The sequence below is a fragment of the Polypterus senegalus genome, chromosome 15 (assembly GCF_016835505.1).
Source record: "Polypterus senegalus isolate Bchr_013 chromosome 15, ASM1683550v1, whole genome shotgun sequence".
Lineage (NCBI taxonomy): Eukaryota > Metazoa > Chordata > Cladistia > Polypteriformes > Polypteridae > Polypterus > Polypterus senegalus.
The window spans coordinates 91,344,446-91,362,482 of NC_053168.1; the positions used below are offsets into that span (position 1 = coordinate 91,344,446).

At 39.9% G+C, this 18,037-nt stretch overlaps 1 protein-coding gene across 1 annotated transcript in view; it reads right to left on the reverse strand.

The window, feature by feature from the left end:
• Positions 1-16,339, reverse strand: part of enpp2 (ectonucleotide pyrophosphatase/phosphodiesterase 2) — a 147,933-nt gene extending 131,594 nt beyond the window's left edge. The window contains exons 1-7 of the mRNA XM_039737597.1: positions 15,744-16,339; positions 15,452-15,563; positions 14,266-14,421; positions 12,460-12,585; positions 11,838-11,898; positions 10,867-10,964; positions 9,194-9,273 (exon numbers count right to left, since the gene is read on the reverse strand). Coding sequence (XP_039593531.1) covers positions 9,194-9,273; positions 10,867-10,964; positions 11,838-11,898; positions 12,460-12,585; positions 14,266-14,421; positions 15,452-15,563; positions 15,744-15,776 — 666 coding nt within the window. The 5' untranslated portion in view covers positions 15,777-16,339. The remainder of the gene's footprint in view (positions 1-9,193; positions 9,274-10,866; positions 10,965-11,837; positions 11,899-12,459; positions 12,586-14,265; positions 14,422-15,451; positions 15,564-15,743) is intronic.
• Between the last annotated feature and the right edge of the window lie 1,698 nt (positions 16,340-18,037).

Consider the following 18,037-nt stretch of genomic DNA (forward strand, 5'->3'; position numbering starts at 1 on the left):
ATTTAGAAAAGTGCAGCAGTGCTAGATTTACACTTAGTGGAAATTCAGACATATTTGCACTTTTTTCTATATCTTTAAATGCTCACTTTATGATTTTTCTTTATAATTCATTATTTCTGTGGAGTTTGCCTCTGCTTTGGCAACTCAGATTATGTACACAAAAACATTCACAAGATGACATGACGGTCACATCACCAGTTGAAAAACAAAACAAGGTCAACTATCTCTCTGCCAGCTAGAGAAGTAAAGCAGCTTTGTGGGACATCAGAACTTGAGAGCAGATATCAGATCAGACCAATACCTTATAAAAAGTGACTGATATTACAGTATCACAAAGGTTAAACTGAATTTGGAAGGTATACACCACCACCAAAATATACAAGCCATAATTTGAAAAACTATTCCAAAAGCTATAACACGTCACTAATGCTGAAGATCAGCATACACTGTTAAGAAAGCCAGTAAAAACATTTCAGAAAAAAAACTATTTGGTAATGGAGAGTGAAAACTGGACAACAACAACAAACATGGGCACAGATCATGAAGTAGATAGCAACAAAGAGTAAACATGAAGAAGCAAAAACTCCAGAAAAGAAAAGGTAATCCACAGCAGTGTTGAGCCTTAGAGTGCATGCAGGATGTCATGCTGATAAGAAATAAATAACTACAGAAACAAAAAGGAGCAGAGGCACAGGATGCAGCATTCCAAGATGACAAAATCCAAGCATCAAATATTCAGGGAACTGATCAAAGAAGCCACTTGTGTACCTATTAGAGAAAAGTCTACCAAAATGTTGCTGACAACAGTGTGCTGGGTGACACACTTCAAGACAGCAAATGAGACGACCTTAGACTTTAATAAGGTAACCTCACACGACTTAAAGGAAAGGATGAATGTGATGGAAGTTTCACATTACAGAAATCTAAATTAAATTCCCAGTAATGTTGTGTGGCGTAATGTTTTACAGTTTTAATTCTTGGAATTCAGTTAACACAAAACACAAAAAAACTGCATTTAAGGAATAATTTATCAATGTTATTCTTGTTAAACTAAGAGAGAAACAGAGAGCATAAAAATTAATCAATGCTTGAAAACTAGAAGTAAATTTTAATTAGGATTTTCAAAACACTAGTCTTTGGGCATAATGTACATGGCAAGCATGCAGTTGCTGGAATATATGTACTAAATACGAGGAGCAGTCAAGCTAGTTAGAAAATGGAACGAACCTTAATAAAACGGATAATGTCATTTCTCAATGTAGTCTCCATCCTTCTCAATGCACTCTTCCCACCTGCCTGGAAGTGCCTGGACTGCAGCAGAATGAAAGTTTGTCTTATCCTTACAACCACTCATGCATCCGAGTTATTGTTGTACACTACATGCCGAGGTGTACTACAGTCACTACTAGTGCAAGCTACTGTGACTTGCTGGAGACCAATGTGAAGCCTGCTATTCACCCAAAGCAGCAGAAAAAAAAAAAAATTCACAGCACTGCACTCTTTCAAAATTCACCATCATTTAACTAACATACAGTATGTATTGCCACGTCAGAGTTGACAAATATTATGGGGGCTCCTTGTTTTTATACAGTGCAGTGGCATCTACTTCATAAAACATGTATATCTTCTTGCAAATATTAAAAATAATCAAATATTGCTTATACTGAAACTTATAATAAAGTAGAACAAGGCCTAGTGTCCACAGTGTACTGATGCAGATTTAGTACAACATATTTTGCGACAGTCACCAGCACACAGCCCAATTTGGCAGATGATCAAAATACTCCTTGGGTTATTGTAGGCTACTGCAGCATAAGGCTTAGTGACTTTCATATTTCCTCTGACATACACACACACTCTGACAGTTGCTGAATTGTGAAGAGTGTTTAGAGAGCTCAACATCTTGCTTGTCTTTTTTTTTTTTAAATATATAAACTACATATATAAAATATATATACTGTCGCAGCACAATGAAGTTTCACACAGCCAAATTCACCAAACCAATAGGGTGGTTAAGCCAAATCAGAATCACATTATTGCTAGCATTTGAAACACACCAGAATTGTCTTTGGCTAGGTGTAAAAATACGGAATGCAAGACGTTATCAACTCAATACAACACCATTTCAACGTCACTGTGCAAACCACTATACAGTAATCCCTCGCTACTTCGCGGTTCACTTTTCACAGATTCACGACTTTGCGGGTTTCTAAATATAGTAGTAGTATTTCCTAGTCTAAGAACAACAAAACAAGTTTGGTGACTAAGTACGTTGTAACACGGGCTGTGATTGGTACATGGGAGGGAGACGACAAATCACAGCTTCCTGTGATTGGTGCATTGACTGATGCCCAGATCCCACAGCATCTCCCCTTGTCTCTCTGTCGCAGCCATTTCGCTTCAAGCTTTTTCGCTGAGCAGTTTACTTTACACTGTACTGTGTGCGATTTTTTTTGTGGTTTCCTTTGTGTTGAACTTCGCTTCAATTTTCACCCCCTGCAATGGCTTCCAAACGTGCTCCTTCTTCCAAGGCCGATGCTGAGCATTAACGCCAATGAAGAATGATGACAATCGCTGAGAAGGTGAAACTTCTGGATATGTTGAAGGAAGGGAGAACGTTCGAGGCTGTGGCTGCAGACTGGCTAAGGATCTGCAAGAGCGGTCACAGGAATGGGAAGACGATATGGTTCGATCGGTCCAATTTTGCAACAAGGTTGACGACGTCATGACCGCCTACAAGCTGCTCTTCGACCGGAAAAAGAAGCAGCAGCAGCAACTGCCGATCACAATGTTTTTGCAGCCTCGCAAAAAAGAGCCAGTTCCTACTACATCATCTTCGGAAACCGTGGAAGAGGTGCCCCAGGAAATGGCACCCCCGTCTGAAGAGACGTAAAATACAGTCATTGGCTGCGCAGTAAAAGTCTTCATCACCTTCATCGTCATCATTTTTACTGCACAGAATATTCATCACCATAATCACATCATATATAGGTACATGTACTTCGCTATACAGTAACTGTAAACTTATCTACTGATTTCATATTGCTCAACAGTTGTCCCTGTTATTAATAGAGTAAAGGGTGGGTTGTAAACAGTACAGGGAGGGTTTAAAGACGTCCAAATACACGTTAAATAATTAAATAAATATGGTGTCCCTACTTTGCGGAAATGTAGTTATTGTGGCCGGCCTTGGAACCTATCTCCAACGATAAACGAGGGATTACTGTATACGTAAAAACAACAACTTCTTGAACAAAGACATTTATAAACTTCAACAGTACCCTCAAATAAACAGAAAAATGGATACAAAACACTAGAAGTCAAACAAACAGCACAGGTACCAGTTATATATTGCAAACAGTTAGGAATAACAATATCTAAGTTTATTTATGGTATGAATACTTTGAGAAAAGAAGCTGTGGAGATGGCATGTAGTTTGGGTTGCAATAGACTTGTACCTCCTCCGTGATGGCAATTTAATGAACAGATGGGTAACACCACAGAAACAACGTAAAGCAGGTAGACATTTCTAAAGATAAAAACATTCATAGAGACATGTGGTCTCCAACACACAAAAAACAAAACACACAACACCTCACACAATTGAGGTGAGGACACAAGTGGCAGAGAACCCTGCCACAGAGACATTACTTGTCTGCCCAGCTTGACAAGACAAAAAGACTATTGCTCTGCTAAAGATTTTTTTTTTAATTAAGAAAACTATTGCCTATGTCGCCCATCTCACTACTCCAAGGTCTTCTGGAAATGTGCTGCAATTTAAAATACACATCACAACATGTTCAAGTCTCACTCATATCAGCCTATTTTTGTGATGGAGAAACATTCTCTTGGCCTCACGTAATTGTCTACTTTATGTTCCCTCCCATATCCCAAAAATGTTCACCTCAGGTAATTGAAAGCTCTAAATTGTCATCAAATGACTGAGCATGGGTACATGACATTTATCATGTAAAATGACTTGTATAACAAACACCACGAAAATAATTTGCTTATTTTTTCGTTTTCTTTTTACTTAGATTGCCAAAGCTCTACTACTGTTGCCTTGCAATAATCTATATGAAGAGTACAGAATCTAAAGACATATCAAATAACAGTATATAGGGAAAGAAAACCAAAACCACTACAGTCCTTAATATCTCTAGCATGAGTTACGGGGTCTGGAAAGGACAGAGTTGGTATGCTCACCTGAACAAATGACTACTCCACCCCGTTTTGCTGGGTTAGTCACTGAAGGAGATGGTTTACAAAGCAGATGGGTGAAGTTCAAGTTCCCTCTCACACATGCACATCCCAATATGATTTTACTAGCATAATACAAACAATACCAGAGTAGACTTCCATCTAAACCACATTGTGAGCTTGAGCTGAGCAGTTGCCATATTGGCAAAAGAAGATGACAAACATACATTGTATCTTCAAATGTTTGTAGACCCCTGACCATCACACCATTAGGCACATGATGTATATCTAATTGCAGAACCATGTGCATTGAACATGACTCTGCACCCAACTTTTTAGCTGTAACAGCCTTCGTGTTTCTGAGAAAGCGGTTGTTAAAAGATGTTGGGGTGTACTTGCGAGAATTTATAACCATCCAACCAAAAGTGCATTTTGTCAGGAATTGAAGTGGGACAAGACAACCTGGCTCTCAGTCAGCATTTCAGCTCCTCTCAAAAAGGTGAGCAACAGGGTTGAAATCAGGGCCTTTATGCAGGCCACCCAAGCCCCCCACACCAAACTTGTCAAACCATGTCCTTATTTGTGTGTTCAAGGGGACAGTTGTGCTGAAATAAAAGGGATCCTTTCCCAAAGTGTTGCCAACAAAGTTGTAAGTGCACAATTAAATAAAATATCTTTATGTTGTAGTATTTACAGTACTCTTTGCTGGAACGAAGCAGTATAGCCCACATTGTGAAAAACAGCACTTCACAATTATCCACCCTCCAAAAAAACTGCACTACTCTTGGTGTCCACAATCATATTCATCCAAACTGCAAATAGCGAAGCGTAATTAGTCATTCCAGAGAACAGGTTTCCACTGCTCCAGAGTCTAATGGCGGCATGTTTTAGACCACTCCACCCAATGGTTGACATTACGCAGGTCTTAATAGAAAGCCACTTGACGCTCCAAAGCAAAGCTCCTGTGCCGATGCCGCTTCAAGAGGCAGTTTATAACTTTGATGACAGCAATTTAGAGAATAAGCAAATTTTACATGCTATGCACTTTAGAACTCAATGGCTCCCTTTCTGCGAGTTTAGTCTAACAGTTCACAGCTGAGCTAGTTTTGCTCTAACATGTTTCCACTTTACAACAATTATTAAAGTTGACCAGGGCAGATCTAACAGAGTATAAATTTCACATACTTTCTTGTGAAAGGACAGTGCTGCTGCATTTAAAGTCACTGAGCTCTTCTGTAGGACCCAATCTACTGCTAACGTTAATCAAAAGAGACTGCATGGAGGTGTGCTTATCTGTCAACAATGTATGCAGCTGAAACACCTAAACAACAACATGTGGCTTGGTGTCCAGAAACTATAGGCCATATAGTGTAGATGGAGACATCTGGGCTTGCCTCAGATGTCTGAGGAAGTAATGGTATCTGTGAGCCTAACAATAACCAAAGTTTGTTGAGCAAAGAGTCATCTATTATGGCGGCAACAAATAATTTAAAGCTGCAGAACAGAAACTTCTCCCAGCACAAGTCTCTATCGTTGCGTTTGGTGCCTGGAGTTGTATATGGTAAACAATATATTGCTATTTGGAATACATAGATTATGAAATGTAAGTAAGTGTAGGATGACACGAAATGCTGGACACATACCTAAAGCAGAAACCTTTTCTACGTTAAACTAATAAGGATGTGAAGTCTATAATGTGTGAAGATTTTGGAGTTTAATATAGGGAACTATTATGACCAACACTGAACAGCAGTAAAGGTCAAAAAAAAAAAAAAAAATTCTACACACACAGTACTGTGCAAAAGTTTTAAGCAGGTGTGAAAAAATGCTGTAAACAAAGAATGCTTTCAAAAATGGAAATCTAAATCAAATCAATATTTGGTGTGACCACCCTTTACCTAGAAGAATTGATGCCGTTTTGAAGGCACACTTGCACACAGTTTTTGAAGGAACTCGGCTGGTAGGTTGTTCCAAACATCTTGAAGAACGAACCACAGATCTTCTGTGGGATGTAGGCTCTCACACATCCTTCTGTCTCTTCATGTAATCCCACACACACTCGATGTTGAGATCAGGGCTGTGGGGGCCATACCATCATTTCCAGGACTTCTTTTTATACTGAAGATGATCTTAATGACTTTGGCTGTATGTTTGGGGCCGTTGTCCTGCTTCAGAATAAATTTGGGGCCAATCACATGCCTCCCTGATGGTATTGCATGATGGATAAGTATTTGCCTGTATTTCTCAGCACTGAGAACACCATTAATCCTGACCAAATCTCCAACTCCATTTGCAGAAATGCAGCCCCAGACGTTCAGGGAACCTCCACCATGCTTCATTGTTGCCTACAGACAATAATAAGTACCGCTCTCCAGCCCTTCAACGAGCAAACTGCGTTCTGCTACAGCCAAATATTTCAAATTTTGACTCATCAGTCCAGTGCACCTGCTGCCATTTTTCTGCACCCCAGTTCCTATGTTTTCGTGCATACTTGAGTCGCTTGGCCTTCTTTCCACGTCGGAGGTATGGCTTTTTGGCTGCAACTCTTCCATGCAGACCGCTTCTGGCCAGACTTCTCCGGACAGTAGATGGGTGTACCTGGGTCCCACTGGTTTCTGCCTGTTCTGAGCTGATGGCACTGCTGGACATCTTCCAGTTTCAAAGGGTAATAAGCTTGATGTGTCTTTCATCTGCTGCACTAAGTTTCCTTGGCCGACCATTGCGTCTACGATCCTCAACTTTGCCCATTTCTTTGTACTTCTTCAAAAGAGCTTGAACAGCACATCTTGAAACCCCAGTCTGCTTTGAAATCTTTGTCTGAGAGAGACCTTGCTGATGCAGTATAACTACCTTGTGTCTTGTTGCTATGCTCAATCATGACATGCATGAACAGCATTTTTTCACACCTGCCCAAAACTTTTGCACAGTACTGTATGTATACACACACACACATACATACATATAAAATGTGCTTAGACGTGAACAAGTATTTGAATTGTAGATGTAACAACTGGTGTACACTGGTGTTCTTAAGGGTCAGTCTATGAAGCTACAGCGTAAAATTAACTCTCTTTGTTGAAGCATTTCAAATATTCACAAGGCATGTTTTCTTCCTGATAAGACAGAAAACGCGTTTAAATAAGAGGGAGGTCAGTGGAATGGTGAGGATGCAGGGAGTTGCCAAAGGTGGAGGAGTGTAAATATGTGGGATCAACAGTACAGAGTAATGTGGATTGTGGAAGAGAGGTGAAAGAGAGAGTGCAGGCAGAGTGGAATGGGTGGAGAAGAGTGTCAGGAGTAATTTGTGACAGACAGGTATCAACAAGAGTGAAATGGAAGGTCTACAGGACGGTAGTGAGACCAGCTATGTTATATGGGTTGGAGACGGTGGCACTGACCAGAAAGCAGGAGACTGCGCTGGAGGTGGCAGAGTTAAAGATGCTAAGATTTACACTGGGTGTGACGAGGATGGATAGGATTAGAAATGAGTACATTAGAGGGTCAGCTCAATTTGGATGGTTGGGAGACAAAGTCAGAAAGGCGAGATTGCATTGGTTTGGACATGTGCAGAGGAGAGATGCTGGGTATATTGGGAGAAGGATGCTAAGGATAGAGATGCCAGGGAAGAGGAAAAGAGAAAGGCCTAAGCGAAGGTTTATGGATGTGGTGAGAGAGGACATGCAGGTGATGGGTGTAACAGAACAAAATGCAGAAGACAGAAAGATATGGAAGATGATGATCCGCTGTGGCAACCACCTAAAGGGAGCAGCTGAAAGAACCACCACCCATTACAGGACTGGACTGACCAATAAATAAGGTGGGTCTTCAATTCAAATGGTCAGTCGGATCTGAGGACAAGTCATTTTCAGGAATGAAAGCATTTTTATGGATGCATTATATTTTACTAAAAAAAGCATAGGCCCAGAATGTTGTGAGCACCCACCTGAATAACCTAACAGGAGAATTAAGCAACAAGCAGAGCAATATTATTTTGTGGTCTTTTTGGTATTGTCTGCTGGTTCCCAACACTGGTCACTACAAATGTCTATTATATCAAAAACTTTTATCTTTGCTCTGTACGAAAACAAGAGATTAGATTTTTTTTCTGTTAGGAATCACTAAAAAGCTACATGGAGTAACGAACATAAAAATGTATTTTTATGTTGGGGTGGAATATTCCTTTAATACATCTCAAGACCTGTATCTCTATAGAAGTGCCTCTGAAAAACAGCCTTGCTGCAATGTGAGAGTTGATTTTGCTCACGTCATCCATAAAAACAGAAGGCTAAAAAAGCACAAATGACATGTTGCTGGATCTCACAAAGGAGAGACTGATCATGATCAAAGTAAGCATAGAAACAACATTAAAGATTAGAGGAAAATCCAAACAATCTTGGGTAGAGAGTGACAACTGATGGACAGAGTGGTGCATTCAAAGGGATTTCATGTTTAAACTAAAAAAAAGAAAGCTCAAATTATCCAAAAATGATAACCAAGTATTTAAAACTCTGAAACATCTGTACCTTGCTGCTTAACAGCCACACAAAAGTGGGTGAACAAAATGTTAAATCAAGCCCAGTGACCGACTCTACGCCATCTGCAATTTGAGACACGTGCCTGCATTGCAGAAGCTGCCAAAAATTCTGTGATGGAAAGATTTCATACAAAACGCCAAATATGCTTGACATTTGTAAGCATGGCGCTCTTAACCAAATGCAATAAAGTATGTTTGAATTTTGGATTTATATAAACATAAGCCAAAATATTGTAATAAACATCCAGATTGGTGCTTAAAATACTCAAGTTTACACCTTGCATGCACATAATAAATGACAGCACCATAATGGGCAAAACATTCCTACCAAGCACTTACACATGCATAATAAAATTTACAATTACAGTTTACAGTCAATTACAAAATTAAAACAATTCAAGTTGTTCCCATTTAAATAAGAACACTAAACAACCCAAAAACACCACAACACACACCTACCGTGGCCAGAGTATATAAATTAGGAAAAGTTTTTGTTGGGTACACAGGCCTCATATATGGTGAATGAGTACCACATGATCCTAAAAAAAAAAAAAAGAAGAAGTTAACTTTTTCTGCTTTACAAATTTTACAGAAACACATTCAATACATGGATACCACTGCTGCTGCTGAAGTCCTTTTGCACTGGATTTCAACCTTACTTGTGCTCTTAAGGAGATGTTTGGTTGCACACAGCGTTTTATGTAATTGGGGTAACTTCATAAGCAGTACTTTTGCAGTGCGTTACATAGTCAAATTACTTTTTAAAGTAACAAGTAACCTATAACATACTTATTTTCTTGTGGGGCAGTGGTTGGTTGAAATACCTGCATAATTTAAAGAAAATAAACAGAGATATGCATTACTATGGAGTTTTACTTTTGCCACTCGAAGACTGCAATGTTTTAACAGAAGTACAGCCTTTTTTCGCAAAAAAGTAACTCCGACAAGAGCAGACATCATCACGCATGTACACATGCTCTAGCAGTATGGGACAGCGAAAGAGGAAAAAAGTTAAGCACGTACACAGCGTGCAGTCAAGTCAAAAGAACTGAACAAAAAGTTACAAGTAATCAGTTCAACCTGCATGTGCTGACAGGTCAATTTAATCCTAACAGTTTAGGGTCACTAAATACACTTAAGTGTTCCTTAAAAATAAAAACATCTGAGCCACCCGCCTTCCGGTTTCTCCAGGAATTCCCACACCCTCATGCGGTACTCTGGTACTTGAGGAGCATGTCTGTTACATCCATACTCATTTGCACTACAGCATTTATAAATTGGCCCTAGTGTGTGCTTGGTGTGTGTGTCCTGCAGTGGGTTGGCACCCTGCCCAGGATTGGTTCCTGCATTGTGCCCTGTGTTGGCTGGGATTGGCTACAGCAGACCCCCATGACCCCGTGCTCGGATTCAGCGGGTTGGAAAATGGATGGATGGAAGAAAGTGATCACATTTGACTTAATTTCTGATTAATTTAATGCAAGTTCATGGGTTTAGGATGTAATGGTCAATACTGCCCAGTGAAATAGCAGATTATCATGTAAAAGAAAAATGTAAAAGTTACTGGTTGCAATGGATTTTATAGTAAGTATAGAACATATGTACATTTTGTAAGCAATGAGTAGGGTAATCAAGTTACTTTTAAAAGTCACTTTGCCAATATTGTTCATTACTAAATGCAAGAACAATCTACATTAAAAAAAAACATTTCAGCAACACTTTACATTTTGAAAAGTGATCCATATGCTGTTGATGTATCAAATATTAATAACACCCCGCAATCTCCCCAGGCCCCTGCCTTTAGAAATCAATCTAGGCGAGTGAATGTTAAACTTGTCCACTTTTAGTCCTTGCATCTGCAGATCACCTCTGCATGTAACCCTATGTAGGTTACCTCGATCATTACATGAAAAACAGTTTTGCCCCACAATGGGCAACGAAGGGGTCTGCACAGTGCGTACAGTTCCGTAGGCACAGAATGTGCAATTAAGCATTAAAGAAATCAGTACAAGAAAAGGGGCATTATAGCTTGGTCTTGCTTTCATGTTTACTGAACAGTGGAGCACAGAACTCTTAAGTTCCCAAATTTCAACCTTAAGTCACAATTATCCAATAAATTAAACTAATCTTCTTACTTAATTTATCAATATTTGGAATTACACTGCTGCCTTTCTTCATGTAAGTAGCGCGGAACCCATCAACAGAGATAATCATCAGAGGTGGGCGGACAAATCTAGAAAGAAACAAAAAAAAAAAAAAAAGTTTAAAAGGCCAAATGTTAAAATGTCATGAGCAAATCACACAGCAGGATTAAACATGTCAGATAAGAGTTAAACTTTAAACAGTTATACATACAAACTCAGTAAATAAGCAAAGTGCTTGTATTTTCCTAACACTACACTACAGTTTGGGATTTTTTTTTTTTTTTTTAAAGAAATCAAAATCATATCTTCTGAATAATTCACATTTCACACATTGTTATATTGCTTTCATTTCTACCAAAAGGTCCAATTTTAATAAACCTCCAGCAGGCTTCTTGCCAGAAAGTAAGTACTTTAGCACTAAATGAATTTAAAAAGGCCTCAGAGGGTAGTGCAGTGGTATGGCGTCCCAGGTCCTGCCTGTGTCCGCATGGGTTTCCTTCCACAGCCTCCATGCAGGTTAGGCCAGACAGGCAACATTAAATAGGTCCTCTGTATGTGTGTGTGTGTGTGTGTGGAGGACTGGCGCCCCGTCCAGGGGATCATTCCTACCTTTTGCTTGCCAAGACAGGCTACAGCCTCCCCCAGCCCTGCTCAGGATTAAGCAGGCTTAGAAATTGGGATGGGATGATAAAAAGCACAAAGACAGACAATAAATAAGCAGAACGCTATCCTCGGAGAAGGCTCTTTCAGTCAGTCTGCGGCTGTTACAAGGCACAAATGGGCACAAATCACCGAAAACAGAGCACCAATCTTATTTGGCTCTCAAGAAGAAACAAAACGTGTCACATTTCTAAACCTTCTGACAAAGACTGAAAAACAAATAGTACTGTAACTAAAATTAAGGATTATAAACTAACTTTAGAAGTGATTATTTTTGAAAGAAGTGAAGATAAAACCCATACCCAGCTGGACATTCGGGGGATTTCATCTCCTCACATTCATCTTCCACCCAATGACTTTCTCCTAAAATACACAAAACAAACAAACAAATAAATGTTACAGCACAAACAAAAAAAAACTCAACATGACACTGGTAACTAAAAAAAAAAAAAAATCTGAAAATTCACAAAAGACATACTTAAAGGAAACCTCCACCCACAAAGGATAGCCATGATGGCCAGAAATACGTTTAAAGTCACATATTCATGCAGAACAATTGGGCGGAAAAGTTTGACATCAAACAAGCCAACAGCGAGCCGTGCAGTACAATGGCAGACGATATGAAAAACGCTGGTGCTACTGCATAACCGACCTTTTTATCTAGCTGTATGCTCAAAACATGGTAAGCACAGGGCTTTTTTGCTAATAACGGCTATTTCTGAAAAAGCAGCATACATCATAAAGAGAAAAAGCATTCCCTCCCTTTGATGGCCACCAATCAGTACAAACTACACCAGATAAGGAGAACATTGTAAAACCAAGTATTATTTTGGGTAGAGTATTCCTTTAAGGCATATATGGTGAAAAATAAACTTGCTCCAAGAAAATGAAAGTTCATTTAACAACAACTGTGCGACAGTGAACCTTTGCAAGCCACAAGGTAGTTGGTACAACAGTCTCCTCTTGCCATACAGTCATCAGAGCAGTGGCACGCATTCTGTTCCAGTCGGACTTCTCCACAGCGATCCTTAGTACACTCAAAGCCTCGAGCTGCAAAAAAAATAAAGAAAATAAATGGCAATTATATGAAATTCTAATGAAAAGCAACAGGAGGGAGAAATTAACCAAAGTGCCATAATTACATAATGGAAAATTTTTAAGTCTGCCAATGATTAATCACACGAAAAGGCTTAGATGTGTAACAAGATGAAATCTAATAATCATAGAGAAAAAAAAAAAAACTGGAAAAATAGAAAGTGCAAAACAAGAAAGAAAGAAAAAAAAAGTTTGAACAAGCTAAAAAGCACCAGCACTGTTATCACAACTAACGTACAAACACCAGGTCACCACAATACCTCTGGAGGCTGGCTTGAAAGTTGATGGGAAAAAGTCTGTGGCCTGCCTCACAGTTATCGAGACAAAGTCTGCTTTTGTACCTGACCATTAAGTCACATTAGTCTGAAACTTTGTTTTTGGCAGGGACGCTGGGTGAGCAATTAGGGACCACCCTGTGTGCCTCTGTAATGGACAGTCTAACCTCAGCAGTTTTCCCACCAACTTAAATGAAGGAATTAATTAACAGCATAAAAAGGGGAAAGTGAACAGAAAAGTGACAAACACAAAACATGGGAAAGTAATTATGGGGGGGGGGTATTGAAATGAATTTATATAAAAGCTTCCAGATATTCACAACCCAGGCATTTTAATATGCGGAGTTATCTGAATCATGAGATAAACCGAACTGTGTGTGTAAAAGTTGGGGTTGGCTGAAGTCTATCCCAGCAAGAACATTTCAAACAGTATGGCACTTTAAACCAACTCAAAATGCATTTGGGGTGTCTTGATACAGAGTTTCCATCAGATGTGGCATTTAGAATTAATTTTCAAATAATGTGTTTTTTAATTAAATTTTACAGTTAATTCTGAGATAGCTAAATGTAAATCTGCTATTCCATAATGCATATGTATGCAGTTTGGTCTTCAAATGCAGATATTACATTTAAGGGCCAGTTTAATATTTATAACTGTACCAATTATAATCTGATATTATATGAAGTACACTGATGTTTAGGTTTCATTTACTTGTTCTAAGTTATGTTTGCAGAGTTGGTCTTTTTAAACCCTGCTGACTAACTGCACATCCCTCTTAGGACAATAAAACTTGGTACTGGACTGAACTTGGATAATATACTATGGCGCGACTCCAATTACTTGTTAGCAGTAAGCAAACAACACTGCAAAATTGTTCACTTTTTAAAATAAAAATTATGACCTAAAGCTTTGAGCAGAAGGCTTTATGACTTATGCAGTATGAGCTAAAGCAGTTTGAGGAAAAGGCTTTAAAAGAAAATATTAGAAAACAGCAACAACAACCTCCGTTGAACAGATTTGAGAAAGAGGGAAAAAAAAATCTCTCTGTTACTATAACTTAAGAGGAACGCAGCAATCTACAGTTAGGCATGCAGTGTGACATGGAGTTCAAATGTCATGCCAGGCTCACTATGGGACCCTAATCAAGTTGTCGTCAGTTAAACTGAAATGCTATTTCATATAAAAGCTGCCTACAATTCTTATTCCTATGGTTTCCTGGCAATTGTAACTGTGTCCTTTGTGATGAAATTGTTGGCGATTAAAAGTGAGACGTGTTACCAGGAATATGTTTTAAGAATACAGACAAGTTTAAAAAAAACAAAACCACACACACACAGAGCCTACGAACAATCGGGTTACCTGTTCTTAAGCAGTGCTCATCAAAATCTGAACAGCATCGGTTGTATGTTTTGCACAGATTATCACAGCGGCAGTTAGGAGGTTCTGCTTCATCCAACTCAAAGCATCTGTTCTTGCAAGATCCAGAAGTGTTAATCCGGGGGGAATCTGAAAGAACTGGGATCAGGAATAATAGTTAGCATCTGTTGGGGGTTTAAGGCCTGGCGTGACAAGAGGAATTCGGAGCCAAGCAGGATATACACAACTGAATGCCAAAAGGGCAAGTTACGCCATGATACAAGGGGAAAAAAAAAAAACCACTAGTGAAAGCCAGCTGGGGTCCAGGGGTTTGCAAAGCCCATCTGCCTTTTATCAGCTTATGCAACCTGTTCACTAACCACCACCCCCAAGAGCCTTGACATGTCACGGGGGCGCACGGCTTTGCTGCACCTTTAACATTGAGAAGTCTAACAATTTCAACTTCTGGCAGGTTATCAAAATCAGTGAAGCCATTTGGAAGTTAAAGTGCCATTAAAGCTGGTAAACCTAATTTAAGGGCACCCCAATTTTGTTCTTCGGTCAACTTCAGAATTCTGTGTTGACCTCGACGATGGACACATAAGACCCCCGCACGCCCCCCAAACAGAGCAACTGATAAGCGTTTTACTTCACACTGAACATAAACGCAGAGAAATCCACTTTTCACGGTTTTCTGAAACGATTTATGCAGAAATTCCACACAAAGTTAAAAAGATGCATTCTCGGGCCAATAAACACACGGCAGCCTTCCAAAGTACATGAACCCACGCAGTCGCTTACTAAACAAGAACAATGGTGGTAGTCCTGATTTTTGGGGGCTTATTCTCACTACGAGGTCGATTCAAAACGTATTCCTTATACCAGTATATTTTCTTTAATTATATCTTTGAACATTTAAGTAAACCCAATAAACAACCGATTTCGACTTTCTGAAAAACAAAGCCACCATGAAGCCAACACTGGACGGACGGCCGGGCGGGGGTGACCGAGGGGGCTTATTTGGGTGAATACAATGGATGCGGTACGATTCCTGTATCCTTGTTTCTATTTTAAAAAAATCATCTTATTCATCGCTTGTCTAGACACCATTATAGCATGTAGAGAAGTAGCACAGCAAGTTCTTCTGCAAACTTCACGGGGAAAAAACAAAAAAGGACATGAAACCTACAGAGCTCCGCATCTGGCAGCACCTCGTCCCAGTCTTCGGATCTCCTCTGGCGATTATATACGTATCCCAAAGAAACGTTAGCACTCAACACACATGCGACAACGAAACAGACCTGAAAATTACAAAAAGAGCAACATTAATCCAGTATACCATTTGAGAAAAATAGTTTTTCCACAGTTGACGCACATCGTCGCAAGAATCAGCGTGTTCTTGACTATCGAAAAAAACAAACCTAATGAGAAAACACAGAGCCCCAAATAACAAAGGCAAGCTTTCACAGAGTAACTGTTACCTGGAGCAGCGTGAGGCGATCTCTTCTAGCCATGTTAAAAAGCCGTTTTCTTTCTTTCGCTTTCCACGTTTCTAGTCGATGGCCACAATTCCGTGCTTTGAGCTCCTAACTGCGCGTCGCCTGCGCGCCCCACCACTTTTGTAATTACGGCCAATCCCACCTGGGCAGGTCAGCCACCGCCTTTGATTTGGATTCGACCGCTGCCCTGATGTTGCTGAGAGGGATAAAAGAGAAAAGAATGGAGCCGCCAGCTACAAGTTGGAAAAAAAAATCACCCCGAGAGCTGCGTGTATAAACAGCTACCATTTACCACCAGAGTGAGGCAACTGCAATGAATGTCTTAAAACTATTGCATGTTTAAATGCAACGAGTGAACCATTTGCAAAAAAAGTTTACGCATCGCGTTGGGTTGTTTCCCACAAAATACCGTAGTAACATTTTGGGCCCGATATCCCTGGTGTTGACCAAAAGTTGTTATTGATTACACTCGTGGTGGGCTCGTCGGTGCCTGAAGTTGGCTCCCGGCTGGACTTGCGGCAATCCCTCGGTGGATCATTTGGTCGAAGACGCCTACGGCCTCGAACTGCAGCGCTCGTTGTGATTGGACTGAAACTGACCGAGCGCAGCGAAACAACAACTGATTGGCTCGAAGAACACGGGAACCAAATGATTCTAGAGATCGCCATGAACGCGTGCTGATATAGAAACTTGAACTTCTTTCATTTACACATTTTAAGAAAATCCCATCGACTCGTGTGGGTTCCTTAATAAATATAGGATCATACAGTGGACGTCATCGTATTAATAAGTAGCTTTGTATAATTTACTGAGTATTGCAAGTTATCTAGTAAACAACGTTACCCGAAACTGCCTCAACTGAACCGACTGGGAATAAATAAAGGTTAACGTTTCGGAACTTTTGGAAACCTCGTTTTTAGCGACATCTACTGGTCAATACAAGTAAGCGTACTACTGGGCCGGGCGAGTAGCCGCAGACTTTGTCACACAACGTCTGCTTTTTCATAATGGGACATTTTATTGATTAAAACAAACTGATTGTAAATGTAATTAGATCTCCTTTCCGTGTTATCTTTGTTACAGATGTCACGGCGGCGCAGTGATTAGCGCTGTTAGTGTGAAGACACAGCTTCCTGCCTGCTCGCAGTGCGACATGATTAGTTTGGCTTAACAGCGGCGAGGTGTGGTCATTTACTTATTTATTTGTTTTGGGTATAATTTAATTCTTCTGTTGGCCATTTACTGCAATGCAACACAGAGCCTAAAAGTATTGTCACTGAGGCTTACAATATGTTCGTTTATTACATAACAGTGATTGCCGAATGAAAACTCACAGGCAGCCCCCATTCTGAGGCGCTGCGTATTTTCTATGAATGGGAATTAAGAATTAGTTAATTCATTTTTACACACACAAAGGTGGGAACTGTTACACTGTTTGTACTGTGTGTTAAGATTCCCAGGTTTCCAAAGCAACACTTGGGAATTAGGAAAGTGATGGCACTAACATCAGCATTAGGTTATAGATTGCCTTGTATTTCTTGGCATAGTGAAAATGTTTAAAACATTAGAACACTCTAGACGAGAACAGGCCATTCAGCCCAACACAGCTCGCCAGTCCTATCCACTTGTTTCCTCCAAGAAAACATCAAGTCGAGTTTTGAAAGTCCCTAACGTCTTACTGTCTACCACACTACTTGGTAGCTTATTCCAAGTGTCTATCGTTCTTTGTGTAAAGAAAAACTTCCTAATGTTTGTGCGAAATTTACCCTTAACAAGTTTCCAACTGTGTCCCCATGTTCTTGATGAGCTCATTTTAAAATACAAGTCTCGATCCACTGTACTAATTCCCTTCATAATTTTAAACACTTCAATCATGTCACCTCTTAATCTTCTTTTGCTTAAACTGTAAAGGCTCAGCTCTTTTAATCTTTCCTCATAATTCAACCCCTGTAGACCTGGAATCAGCCTAGTCGCTCTTCTCTGGACCTTTTCTAGTGCTGCTATGTCCTTTTTGTAGCCTGGAGACCAAAACTGCACACAGTACTCAAGATGAGGCCTCACCAGTGCATTATAAAGGTTGAGCATAACCTCCTTGGACTTGTACTCCACAGATCGTGCTATATAACCTAACATTCTGTTAGCCTTCTTAATGGCTTCTGAACACTGTTGGGAAGTTGATAGCTTGGAGTCCACTATGACTCCTAAATCCTTCTCATAAGGTGTACTCTCGATTTTCTGACCGCCCATTGTGTATTCAAACCTAACATTTTTACTTC